The 14,369-nt window shown below is 35.9% G+C and overlaps 1 protein-coding gene across 1 annotated transcript; it reads left to right on the forward strand.

Annotated features, from left to right (window-relative positions):
* The first annotated feature begins 676 nt into the window (after window positions 1-676).
* LOC131156573 (protein ALTERED PHOSPHATE STARVATION RESPONSE 1) lies at window positions 677-8,897 on the forward strand. Its single transcript, XM_058110374.1, has 4 exons — window positions 677-2,317; window positions 2,699-2,907; window positions 6,124-6,347; window positions 7,451-8,897. The coding sequence occupies exons 1-4, from the start codon at window positions 1,018-1,020 to the stop codon at window positions 8,187-8,189; spliced, it is 2,472 nt and encodes an 823-aa protein (XP_057966357.1). The 5' UTR covers window positions 677-1,017; the 3' UTR covers window positions 8,190-8,897.
* Window positions 8,898-14,369: the final 5,472 nt, after the last annotated feature.

Here is a 14,369-nt window from a genome sequence, read left to right on the forward strand (position 1 = left end):
ATCTCATAAGAGATGAGTATCTTTCATAATAATAATAATAATAATAATAAATAACTTTTGGCTCATATTTTAAGATTAGTAAATAAAAAGGGCATAAAATGAAAATTATTCGATTTCTCAAAAAATGTATTCCTGATGATGCCGAACACACTCAAATTTAGAATAAACTCATGAACAATATTTAGTTTTCTAAATCAAGAGGACTTTGAAATATATTTTGAAAGAATTTAGCATTGCAGTAGAAATATCGTAAATAAAAAAACATAGCTTCGGATGTGATTCAACCAAAATAAAATTTTCTACAAAAAAATTTAATATAATATGACTAAAAATTTTAACAAATATTTTAAAGGACTTAAATCATATGTATTTTTCTTAATAAATAGAAATATATGAATAAAAATATACATCTAAAAATGTGAGTGATGGGGAAGACACATCACACCAATAAAAATATTTTAATAATAATAATAGAAAAAGAATATCTGGGGGAGGGTGGGGGAGTGCGCATAGCCAAACCCACCATAAGGAGATTTGTACAATTGGCTACTTCCACTTCCAGTGTACCCACTTTTACTTAGTTCTCTCCAATCCCCCACAGTAGGCAAATAGTCAAAAGACGCGTGCTCTGGAAAAAAAAAAAAAAAACAAGAAAAGAAAGATCCATTCTCAATCCGAAATACGAAAATTCCCAATCCCACCGAAATTAAAATTCGGTACATTTCATCCACACCGACGAACATCCCTCTCTCTCTCTCTCTTCTGCTACAACCCGACGATACACTGTCCGCTGGCAAAGATTCCTCTGTTCGGCTCTCCATCTCTCTCTGGAAACCCTAATCTATCCTGATCTCCAATTCACCGCCATGTCTCTTTTCCTTATCTCCTGAAGAAGTCGTTCTCAAGCGCACACACAGAGGCGTGAGGGAGGGGGGAGAGAGAGAGAGAGGGACGCGGACGGCTCAAAGCTCAACTCTCGAGGTTCCTCTTTCTCTCTCTCTCTCTCTGGCTCTCTAGATGGGCTGCGCAACCTCCAAGGTGGACGATCTACCTGCGGTGGCGCTCTGCCGCGACCGCCTCGCCTTCCTCGACGAAGCCATCCGCCACCGGTACGCGCTCGCGGAGGCTCACCTTGCCTACACCCACTCTCTAAGCCAGGTGGGAGTGTCTCTTCACGAATTCTTCAGTGTTCCCGCCGGTGACGCTTACCCCGATTCCTCTCCCGTCCTTAATCTGCCCCCTCAGAAGAAGAAGGCCGATCCCGTCGATCTTGTCCCCGAGTCCTCGGCCGCCGTCGCTCGTCACTCTCACTCCGATTCCGGCTCCCACCTCCACTTCCACTCCGATTCCGACGACGACTACGCCGCCTCTGGATCTTTGCATCATTCGGATCACTCCTCGCCGCTCCACGATCACGGCCAACATCTCGATTACGCGGATCATGAGGATTTTTCTTTCACTGGTGGAGGAGGTGGTGGTTATATTATGAACATTAATTACATGAGGAATCGAACGACGCCGTCGGTGGTGTACGAGCAGCGGCCGATGCGTCCGGAGACTGGCCACGTTGGCGAATCTTCTACCTACCATCCCTACAATAACAACCCGAGTTCTTCTTATACTTCTTATCCTTACGATGGCGCGTATCCGAATTATGGGGGTGGGATGAACGGTTACTTCGGCTCGCAGCCTCCTTATGGGTCGCCCGCTCCGGCGGGGCCGTCGTCCTCTGCTCCGAAATCTCCGCCTCCACCGCCGTCGCCGCCGAGGAGTTCCCCTTGGGATATGTTGAATTTCTTTGAGACTGTTGAGAACAATTACGCTCCCTACACTCCCAGTCGAGACTCCAAGGAGGTGAGAGAAGAGGAGGGGATTCCTGATTTGGAAGATGAGTATAGTTACCAGCAAGAGGTTGTGAAGGAAGTCCACGGGAATCAGAAGTATGTCGATGATGGTGGTGGCAGCAGCGGCGGCGGCTCTGGTGCTGGTGCTTCTGACGTAAATTACCGCAAATCGGTTGACAAAGGCGGTGATGGGGAAGCGCTTTACCAGGCTAGGCCAAGCATTTCGATTGAGAACGATGGTGATCCGGTCGAGTACGAGGTGCACGTGGTGGATAAGAAAGTTGTTGATAAGGAGAAGACGGAGGAAGGCGGCAATGTGGGTGGTTTTAAAGGTCACGGTGGTCCGAGAGGAGTTTCGGAGGTGGTGAGTGAGATTCAGGCGATGTTTGAGAGAGCTTCACAGTCGGGGAAGGAGCTCGCGAAGATACTTGAAGTGGGAAAGCTTCCGTATCGGAAAATTGCTGGGTATCAAGGTATGATTCATATTCGGCCGAGATTTCAGATCAAGGCTGAAAAACCCGCTTCTTCTAGATATTCAAACTGTATTTCTTTTGCCATGAAAAAAAAAACCCACTTTCTTTAGATTTCGTTCTAACATGAAATCTTATCCTTAAAATACAGCATCCAACCCTTTATTTTTATTTCTTGTTGACTACCAGCTTAATTGATCTGCAATAAGCTTGTGGGGATGTTATAAATCGATGTATGAGAAATTTTCTGGTAGTGGTTTTGTCCACATGAAAGATAGATTTTTTTTTCCCTGGTCTATAGTGTTAGAAGTTGATGGGATTGGGCCGGACTGACTGGTTTGATTGCCTAACCCTTAAATTTTTTTGTCGGTCTTCACTGAGCAGTTACTTCCAAGATGTTGCATGGAGTTGCTCCTTCATTACCGGTGGCATCCTCTCATCCTTCCGCCTCTAAGAATGCGGAGTCATCTGCTGGGAATGCTGCTTTGGCTGGTCTGGAATTTGATGAAGATGTGGGGGTGAGGTCAATAAATATTTCTTCTACCTTGCAGAAGTGTTACCTTTGGGAGAAGAAGCTCTACGATGAAGTTAAGGTATGCTGAACATTGTTGATTTCTGTTTTCAGCTTGTCATTTCTATTTATTCATTGAATTGTTCATGTCATTGAAATTATCAGATGATTCCAAGTTGCTTATGAATAACAGTCATATAACTAAAATTTATGAATGATGTTCTTATATGGCGATTGCTCAAGGAAAATTGTGAAAAATGTGTTATGTGATGGATGCCTTAGGGAATTTTCGCCATTCCACTGCCAAGCAGGGGCTATATGTGTTCTGTTAAATACGCATTAAGTTCAAAACTTTTAGGAATCATGTTCATGATATTCTGAACTTCTGATTACAGCTCTGTACTTATTTTTTGGCTAGTAAACACTTAGTCCGCTGTGCCGCATGGTTTTTCTTTGAGTGCTTGGTTTTTATGTTTATCTAAAATATAGTGTTCAGGTTTTTCCACCTTGGTTCCTTATTCTATCTTTATTTCTTATGTTTTTTATTTTGATATAATTTTACTTTGTTGCCATTGTACTGCCTCACTTCTTTTTGAGATGCTTTTCTTCATTTTACTGTAATTCTTGACAGTCTAAAGCATTGTCTTTAAGCCAATGTCTCTGAGATTCATTAGAATATTCCTTTTGTTGACATTAGAATAATCTGCTATCTTTGACTATTTAGCAGTTCACTTGCCATTTAATTCAAACATTAGTGTTGCGGTGTGCCTAAGACCTCTGGAGTATAAACATTGCCTGCAACAATGATTCGTCTGTAACTTTTCTCATGCATTCAATGTCAGTTTTGGTTTGTGAAGCAAAGCAACTTGTAACCTAATTGATGGTGTATCGGAACTTGCTGAATTTTTCTGGGTGACATGCGGAATGTCACCTCTTTCACTGGGGGATTTGGGTGTTGAAGGATGTATCGGTGCGTTTTATAAGGGATTCTCTTTTTTGGGCACTTCAATTTCTTGAGCCAAAACTTTCTCGAGCCTTCTAGGTTTTGGGTGTTGGGCGAGGTATCAATGTGCATTTTGCAAGGGATTCTTTTTTGGGGCACTTCACTTTCTCAAGCCTTCTAGGTTTTGGCCTTTAATAGTGTATGCTATACATGCGTCGATGGAATCAAGGTTTGCCTGCTGATCTAGGTTGCTTTTCTTAATGCTATAGATAATTTTTGTTGAAAAATCACTATTCTTACTGTGAGCAATGGTTTTAAATAGTGGTTTCAACCATTGCATAATTTATTTATTTTTTTCTCAATACACTGTTGCACACTGATAAATCTGCTGCTACTCCTGTTTGTGGTCCACTATAGCTGCCAATGACTGTTGAGACCAAAAATGTTTTTTATTTTTATATTTTTCATTTTCTAACATTTTTCATTTGTAAATCAACCTCAATTAGCTATGTGAAGAAAGGGAGTAACAATTATACTGTGTGGATGAAAATGATGCAGAATTATTTATTTTTTGTAATAATCACAAGATATGCATTAAAAAGTAAGACAATTTGATATGAACAATGCTTTGTTTGAAAAAATATTTATATTGATGATATTTGTAATTTGATTATCGTTTAACTTGAACTTCTTATATTTTTTAGTTTTATCTTGTTCAAGTTGTTAATTCTTTATTTTTTACTATTTAATTTAGGACATGCTATATAACTTGGTGTAAATTCATTAGATTTTTATTTCTTTCACTATTAAAATAATAGAATTTGTTTAATTTATTGGATGTGTTATATGCATAATAGATTAATGGAATATATTGTATTGTAAGCTAATGTATTTTGTTTCGTTAATTTGTTTAAAACACATGTGATTAATGAAAGTAAAAGAATATAATTTTTTTTGTCAATGGTGGTTTAAAATAATGTAAATTTATTGCCTTAATAAACACGTTAACAAGTTCAACTAAAGGGTCCAAAATGCATAAAAGATACTTATTAAAAAAAAAAGAGATAAGGGCCTCAAACATGCAAATACACCAATTTTTTAATGAGATTTTGTGTGCTTGAAAAGAATTCAAATTTGTGAAACTGGTTTGCATCCCTCCTTTTTCTATTTCTCATGCTTCGCACCCTATCTCCTTCCTAGCTTTCCCTTTCCTCATTCGCTCTAACATCCACTGCCATGTAATATCTGTTTCTCTTGCTTTCTGCCACTCCTTTTATAATTGCTCTGTGCCACCTTCTGCTGCTATGTAAATTTTAAATCCTTGCCAAGAATTTAAGGATTATTTGAATAAGTACCTGTTATCATTGTGCTACGCCACCTGAGCACTATTTGAAACCATGCCAAGAAATTAGGGCTTATTTCTTCAAGTTTTTGGATATAATTTTCTGTATTCGAGAACAAAGGATACCAAAAAGAAAAGAGAAGAAAAGCATTTGATTAGTCATTTCTACAGAACTTTTCTTTGGATTGCTTCCTGAAAATAACTCCTATATGATATTTTTCTGTAATTCATATACAATCTACTAAACCTTTCTTATCCTAGTACTCATTTGTTCCACCACCTCCCACCACCACGGTCTGCTGCTCACAACCATCACTCCCACTGACTGCAACCCTTAGCTGCCAACCACCATCAATCATTACCATCGACCACCACTCGCTAATGCTGTTCATCACCACTCATTGTGGTCAACCACTGCCAATGACCACTAACCACCACAGCCAACAATTGCTACCCACCACTCACCCCTGCTGCACTCGTCCACCACACCTTCCTGCACCCACTGCTACTGCTTGCTGCTGCCGTCGCCAACTGCCACCATCGACTCCAAATGTCGAGTGCTATCTACCTAGTATATTAGAGAAGAAGAAAAAACTATACCTGAATACCACTTTACCTAAAAGTTAAGCTGTTAAGTTTTGGGACAACAATGTATATCAGGCCTTAACAGTCCCCCAGAGGTGCAGCCTGTGGAGATAATCAAACGATAAACAACACCCACTATAAATAAATGTGGGCAACAAGACCCAAGACCTCCTAGCAACCTGCCTCTGCTCCCATGTCAGAATACCACTTTAGCTGAAAGCTTAAACTGTTAGGTTGTGGGCCAACAATGTATATGAGACCTTAACAGGGCCTTGGTTTTCTTATGGGTGCTATCCTTTTTAAGTTTAATCTGGGTGTCATGTTTGTGTTTAATCTGGTCTAAAAGCTTTGGTTTTCAATATCTGTGTTGCCAGTTCTTGTTTGTCTCTTCCTTATTGGGAAATTCTGTTGTTATTGCTCTCTTGCAGGCTGAGGAAAAGTTGAGGGTAGCCCACGAGCAGAAGTGTCAAAAGCTTAAGAACTTAGATAGAACGGGTGCTGAGGCTCATAAAGTTGATTCAACTAGAACTTTAATCAGAAGCCTCTCCACAAAAATAAGAATTGCAATTCAGGTTGTAGACAAGATATCTGTGAAGATAAATAAGCTAAGGGATGAAGAGTTGTGGCCACAGATAAATGAATTAATTCAAGGGTATGTAATTCTACAAAGTTATGCTACTAATTCTTTGTTACAAATTGTGTGTTCCTGTCGAGTCATGACATATAATTTGCTTCATGCTTTGTGGTGTTGTATACGGTGTTTTGTAGTAGTAGGATATGTTATATTGTGTATTGCCAGTTACCCCTTGATATTATGTGATTTTTTTGTTGTTTTCAATTTTTGTGTCCTTACTACTTCATCTTATTTTTATTACCTATATAAAGCTGCATTCTTGTAATCTAATTAACCAAAAAAACCAATATTGATAGCTTATGAGGTGGTTGAGAAATGGATGAAGATAAAGGATTTCTTTTATTTTTTTTCCCCCTTGAACTTGAGTGGTGCTGAACTCGACCAAATAGTTGCATTTGTTTAATAGTGTAGGAGTTTTTGTTTTAGGGGCCCATATGATAAAAAATTAAATATTCAATAATTTTGGTTTTTTTTTTTTTTTTAAATATTTTCTCAACAATAGAACAGAGGTGACACTTTTGGTACAAGTAGAAGTAGATTTAGGAAGCAGTTCTGGTGGATTCAAATTGCAGTTGAACTTTTTTTAAGATTGGCAACAAATGTTATGACCTTCCAAAGTGAGGGAAGACTGCTCTTTCTTTCATTCTTTCCTTCTCATTCTTCTCTTTGGGAAGGTTGCTTTGGAAATGTAAGCTAGCTGTCAATATCTCTGATCTTGTCAACCTTTAAAAGGCTGATCTCAGGTCAATAGTGCACTAGTCTATGCTTTCTATCCATAGTCTATGCTTTCTATTCACCTCTTCTTATATATCTCATATTACAGTCAGCAAATCAATGGTATCTTTATTTAAGGACACTCTTGTTTTTATATTTTATTTCTCATTGGAATAAATTAAGCATAAAAGGTAATAACGAGTTTGGAAATGATGGAAGTGGTACAAAGAACCTGGAAGAAGAAATTGAGGGTCTCGAATCTGCATTCTGTTATTGCACAATCTTTCTGTCCTTGCCACTCTACTACCATTAGTTACTCCTACAACATATAGTATATGGTTGATGTTTTTTATTTCAGTTATTTTAATTTTTTAAATTTATTTTATTTTTTTTACAATTTACATCAGGTTATCCAGAATGTGGAAATCAATGCTAGAGTGCCATCGTAGTCAGTGCCTGGTCATCAGAGAAGCTAGGAGTTTAGATGCTATAGCGTTCCAGAAGCTTAGTGATTCTCATCTGCAAGCTACATTGAAGCTCGAACATGAGCTTATTAATTGGACTTTAAGATTTTCTAGTTGGATTGAAGCCCAGAAAGGTTATGTGCGGGCCTTGAATAAGTGGCTCATGAAATGTATTCTGTACATACCAGAAGAAACGGCCGATGGAATAGTGCCCTTTTCACCTGGTAGGATTGGTGCACCCCCTTTGTTTGTAATCTGTAACCAATGGTGCCAATTGTTGGAGGGAATATCTGAGAAGGAAGTGATTGATTCTATACGATATTTAGCCACGAGTGTTCTTCAGCTCTGGAAACGAGATAAGTTAGAAATGCGCCAAAGGATGTTGGCAAACAAGGATTTGGAGAAGAAAGTTAAGAAATTGGAGAGGGAGGACCAGAAGATACAAAAGGAGATCCATGCATTAGACAAAAAGATGGAATTGATTTCTGGGGAAGGCAATGGACTCTCAATAACCGGAGAGATTGTGTATCAGAGTGACACTAGCAACAGCATACAGGCAAGTCTGCAGCATATTTTTGAAGCCATGGAGAGGTTAGCAGCCAATTCCTCTAGAGCTTATGAACAGCTCCTGCAACGAAGTGAAGAGGAGAGGCATGCCCAAGAGCATGCACAAGCTTCATAGTTCTGTTCAAAGAGATGAAACTGTGGCTTCTTCGCTTATGAAATTTATGATTTGGTATGATGTCCACTTCCAGTTCTCCGTCCCGATAAACATCCAATGCATTCTTGAGGGTTTTATGAAAGTGGTTTTAGACATGGTCAGTCCTTTGCTTTGGCTTAGCTGGTTTGTGTCATCCACCTCAAGGAGTTCAGCCTGGAATAATTACGTTGGATGGTAACAGCAGGTGGCCTGGGAATTGCATTCCTGATCTCAAGAGAAGGTAATTGTTTTTGTCCCAGCAGAACCAGGCAATCAATTTCATCAGCTGAAATATCATCAGAGGTATTTGAATGGCGACGAGGACGTTAAGGCTGTTGCCAACCCAAGTGGGGTGATGCTCGAAATGTTAGGACCCTAGTTGGATTTAAGGATGTGAGGGGGGGCATTCACCCTATGCAGATTTAGTTGGGATGCAGTGCACCATCAGGTCAGATTGTCCTCCAAGGGAGCGGAATTTGCTTCCAGTTTTGCACGAGGATGATGAGTTTTCCCTAGGCTTTATGGGCTGTGAGAGCGGGACGCAAGTCCAGTAATGCCCAGATAAGTACCAGATCTTGTATTATAAATTAGTTGCTTTTTTTTTTTTTTTGTTAAATTGTTTAAATCATATCATTGTACAGATAACTTGTTGAAACTAAAGCATGTGGATACCCACCCACCTTCAATAGAGAGAGAGCGGTAGTAAGGGATGGAGTGGGCCAAATGGGTCATGAAATTTTCTTTGGACAATAGTGTGGATAGAGCAGTCAAGAAGTGTCTTAAAATTGTGAGATTGTATGAATTTGGAAGAGAAATTTCATACAATTTGGAATTAAAATTTTTCCCAAGTCCACAATTCCAAATTCACCACTATTCCTAAAAAAATCGTATCCCCCAGAATTCATACAAACAAATTTAAGGAACATGAGGAGTGGCAAAGTGGGGATTGAACTTGGTGTGAGAACCGTGAACCCTATTGGCCCCCAACAGAAAAAAGAATGGGGGGAGGGGTCTGAAACCCACATCACATCCATCTATGGATGTAACAGAGTGATAGGGATGCAATTGAGAAAATCTATCCGTCTCAGTTCCGTCAATCGCAAGGAAAAGAGAATTTGGTCTGAGGCATATTATTGTATGTTCAACGTTGTCTTGGCATACGACTGCTGGGCATCATTATCTCAATATAAAATTCAATTCGAGAGAGATGGTATCAGACAAGACACCTCCGCCCTTTATTTTATGTTTTTTTCGTATGTGTTGGGTTGGCATGATATTCTCCATCTTTTATTTTTTGGGCGGGGTTTTGTCGGCATGGGCATTTACTGCCAATTGTTATTGAATAATGAAGAGAAGTGGGTTGTCCTGGGCTCTGGACAATTGCACCATGTGTCCAAAGGGACAGCGAGTGGCCAATTCAATGGTACGATGCTTACTATGGACGGTGGACAGTCTCCTCATCTAGATTTTAGGACTCTTTGATTATATGTGAAAAGGAAAAAAAAAAAAAAAAAAAAGGATTCATTTTGCCATGAAAAATTGAATTGCTGGGCAGATTTCGGCAGTAAAGTGCAAAATTATTTATAAAAATAAAATAAAAGCGTAAACAAATGAGAATCTATATTTAGAACATGAAAATTATGCTTTCCAAAACTCTTAAAAATAATTCAGTAAACTAATGGATCTATTTGTTGGAATATTATTAAGGATAAAAAGACATTGGCCTCGCATAAGGTGTGTAAAAAAAAAAAAAAGAATTTTTATTTCTTTTGGTGTTTCAAAAATTTTTAGGAAAATTTTTGTCAAAAAGAATCAAAATTTTCTTCCTATTTGAGAAAAAGAATAAATTTTTTACTGTCAGATTCTTGAAAATTCGGGAAAAATTTAGAAATTTGTGGAGAGTTTTTTGTCATTTTTATTAAACTTTAAAAAAAATTATGCCGTTTGTCCTCCCATTATTAAAGTGAAGTTAGTGGTTTGGGTTGTTGAAATTAAATATTTTGGTTTTCAACAAGCAGCTTTAAATCACAATAATTGGCTAATTGCTCGCAATGCTTTTAAATTATTGTTCTAATCGATGCCCACCAAAAAAGTAAAAAAGAGCGAAGGTAGAGCTAGCCAGCTAGGTTTGAGCTGGGGACGTTTGCTACTACTGCCAATAAAATCACATCCTTTTTGTCTCACCCATCTCACCCATGTCATTCTTGGGCTGGATTAAAATTTTACAAAACATTAGGATGAAATGTGGAATGTCATTCCAATTCAATACATGTAGGAATTTTCATTTTAAAAAAATAGTTTCAATCAACTTAAGGTTTCTTTATTATCATTATTTATGTCACTTCCATTTAGTTTGGGTCCAACCAGGTTGGTCGCAATTTCAATCCGTACCTCAACCCGCATATTCAAGTTGCACATTATCAGACTTGCCGACCAACTCATATGTAGCTTAAAATCATTTCTTATATTGGATAGGTCTTTGAACTGCTCTAATTTCATTTGGAATAGGATTTTGAGATATTGGATTTTGAGTTCACTGCTGTCTCGCTTCCAAATGAGAGACTCGTGGTTCGATTGAATGATTATTCTATACTCTTTTTTTTTTTATTTCATTTTACAAACCAAATATAACGAAATGAGAGCATGGACTGATAGAGTGTATTTGTCCTTTAAGAAACACTGCAACGGTACATTCTTTTCAGGGCCTCGAGAAAGAAACTATATATTTAGTTTGAACTCGACCTTAAATTCACTAGTTTATTGCTCAATCTTTGAAGACATTCTATATATGCCCAATTCCTTCCAAGCCTTGAAAAGAAATATTATTCACCAAATGTTTAGGAGTCAGAAGTTCAAACTTTGAATTGAATTTATATATATTTACACAAAAAACTTAATGTATTATTTAAAGGCACACGAACTTACGCTCCTAAACATAATCTTAAAAAATATAAATTTCCTTCGTTCACAGTTAGAGATATGCAAGTCAACTACAACTCTCAAGGCCAACATAATTTTATATTATATTGAGATTGAGATTAATAATGTCAAAATTCCTCTCCTCCAATTTTTTTTCCCTAGAATTTTATACTTACCTAGTTTTGCAAAACTAATCATTAGACAATTATGAGTTATGACCAATGACTAATTAATGAAATTTCAAATGAGACAAGAATGAACCCTTGGCCAGTGCATGCACCCAAGCAATAAATGCTTGTAAGTTGGACCACCAATTATTTGATTCTTTTTTTTTTTTTTTGTAGGAACACATGTTTATATATATATATATTCTAAGGTTACAAATGATTAGTCAAATTTATACATGTATTTAAATTAAGACCCAAAATTTATACTCCACAACACAACCCTATCATGCTTGACTTAGTTGCAATGAAAGTTTGCCATTGACAATTTGCCTTTATTAATGTTTTTCAGTGTTAGGTTTCTTTATTTAGTAATGCCACACACATTGCCTTATTTTACTCATCTTCATATTGACTTTTAATAAAATGATTCTTGTTTGTGATGTTTTGTTTTGAACATTAAACCGAGACATACAAACAAAATTTATTATATTCAATTCCTATACTTGTAGCTATATTTTTTAATCCAAAGCACAATAGGAGTCAAGAACGGAAAATACAGTTCATCTTAACAAGAGAAAAGAAATAGTAAATTGGAGTGTTCATTTTATTTTTAGAGAAAATATTTTCATCCTAGCACATGCTTTGTAGCTGATTAGGGAATTTCTTGTCAGTAGTAGATTTTAGTGTTTTCATTATATGATAGTTCAAAGAAAAAGTAGAAGAAGAAAAAAATTTGACAGATGAATAATAGAATACCCTAATTGTTAATTTTGAATATATTTGTAGTTTCTTAATTTAAAGATGTATAAAATGAACAGTTGAATCTAAAAAAATTACTTCTAAATATTAAAATTTCTTATAACAGGTTGTCAAAACAACTGAAAACTAAAAAAATAACCTAATTTTAAAATTTTTGACAAACAACTAAAAATTAACAACAGAAATAGAAAACTGACAACGAAAACAAATAGGTTTTTATAATCTTTTTTTTCCCTGTGGAAAAACATAAACAGAAAACAAAAAATAACAACGGCACCAAGCAAGCCCTTACTTTTCAATTCAATTTAAGTGGAATTGTCAAATTGGTTCGATTTTTAAATATTTTTTAATAAACCTACTAACTACTACATGCCTAGGAAGAGTGGCCTCACACGTCATCACAGAGTTTTCAAAAATAAGAAAAAGGATTAATTGTATTTTGTTTCCTATAGTTTAGGGGCACTTTCAATGCCTTATCTAAAGTTTTGGATTCAGTATTGTTTGCCCCAATTTTAAATCGGCTATCAAATTGTGGCCACCTTTACTGTCCAATTATTGTTAATTTTAACAATTTAAAGTATTTAATTTCAATTCGCTTATTTTTTCTAATGTCACCTTTAAGTGACACCGATGAAATGTTCTGAATACCCGATTATTAAACTCGATCATCATTAATTGAAAAAAAAAATTGATCTGGGCTTAAACAAAAAGCGTGGAGTGTTACTTATGGCATGAACGACATGTCATTGAACACTTTTCAAGCTTGTTTAGTTACGAGAAGTAATCTTTTTATCTTTAAATTTTTAATTATTATAAAACTACTAACTTATTTTTCAACTTTTTAATACTTATACGGAAAAGATAAAAAACAAAGAATTTATTTTATTGTGAAAAATTATTTTCATTTTTTCTAGTTCAAACAAATTTCAAGATTCTAAAACTTTAATAGCACAACAAGTGATTAAGAAAAGTTGATAAATTTAAAAATTAATAAATTTTAGAATTCAATGATGATGAATTTTATAAATTTATTATAGGGAGTCACCTCCTCTTACAGTGGTAGGTTTTGAAAAATAAAGCAATAAACACATGATTTAAATTTAATATTAATGACATTGTGAGCACATTTTATGAATAAAAAAATTATTATATTCAATTCCTATACTTGTAGCCATATTTTTTATTCCAAAGCACAAGAAAATAGAGTTCATCTTAAAAAGAGAAAAGAAAATAGTAAATTGAAGTGATCATTTTTTTTTTCAGAGAAAACATTTTCAATTTCAACTTAGCATATGCTTTGTAGCTGATTAGGAAATTTCTTGTCACTAGTAGATTTTAATGTTTTCATAATATAATAGTTCAAAGGAAAAGTAGAAGAAGAAAGAAAGCGTAAAGATGGATAATAGAATACCCTAATTGTTAATTTTGAATATATTTGTAGTTTCTTAACAATTCAAAAAAATAAAAGATTATAAAGTTGCAAAAAATAAAAAAAATAAAAAAATAAATAATCATGGTACAAGAAATTTATGCATCATTAGACTTACATTCATTGGTAATCCCAAAAAATTTTAATTATTATCGAGAATTTTGATAGCACCTCTCATTCTCTTTAGAATTTGCATAAATCGTAAACTCTTTCTTAAGAAAAGAAATGTGTGATACAAAGAATAGGGATGACAAAACGGGTTGACAGGTCAGGTTTAGACAAGTTGTAAACGAGTGGAGGTTAAATGGGTTTGGTTCAGGTTGACCCATTTATTAACGGGTGACTAACCTATAAACTCAAACCTGCCTATTTAAGAAATGGGTAATACTGTTTATCACCAGTTTAAAAATATAATTTATTTATTTTAAAATTTTTATTTAATATTTCAACAAAGTTGACTTAATCTTTCTATAAAAAAAAAAACAGCACTTTAAAAACACACACACACACACATTCGCACACAAAGCCTAAAAGTGGTCGGCTCAAAAGCCAAAGGGCTTAAAAGCAGCAAAAAAAAAAAAAAAACCAAACGGATACCCAACCGAAACCCATAAAACCCGTTTATTAAATGGATAAAGTTTGGGTTGACTTGTTTATAAATGAGTTGCCTCTTTCAAAACCCAAATCTGATCTAAACGGACGGGTGACAAGTCACCCCTAGGGTTTTGACCCATTTTATCATCCCTATTAGGAAGAGTGGACTTACACATCATTACGTACAAAGTTTTCAAGAACGAGAAAAAGGGTTAATTTTATTTTATTTCCTCAAGTTTAGGGGTGTTTTTGATATCTCATATGAAGTTTTGGACTAAGTATTGTTGGTCCCAA

This window comes from Malania oleifera, chromosome 5 (assembly GCF_029873635.1).
Source record: "Malania oleifera isolate guangnan ecotype guangnan chromosome 5, ASM2987363v1, whole genome shotgun sequence".
In the NCBI taxonomy this organism is placed as follows: Eukaryota; Viridiplantae; Streptophyta; class Magnoliopsida; order Santalales; family Ximeniaceae; genus Malania; species Malania oleifera.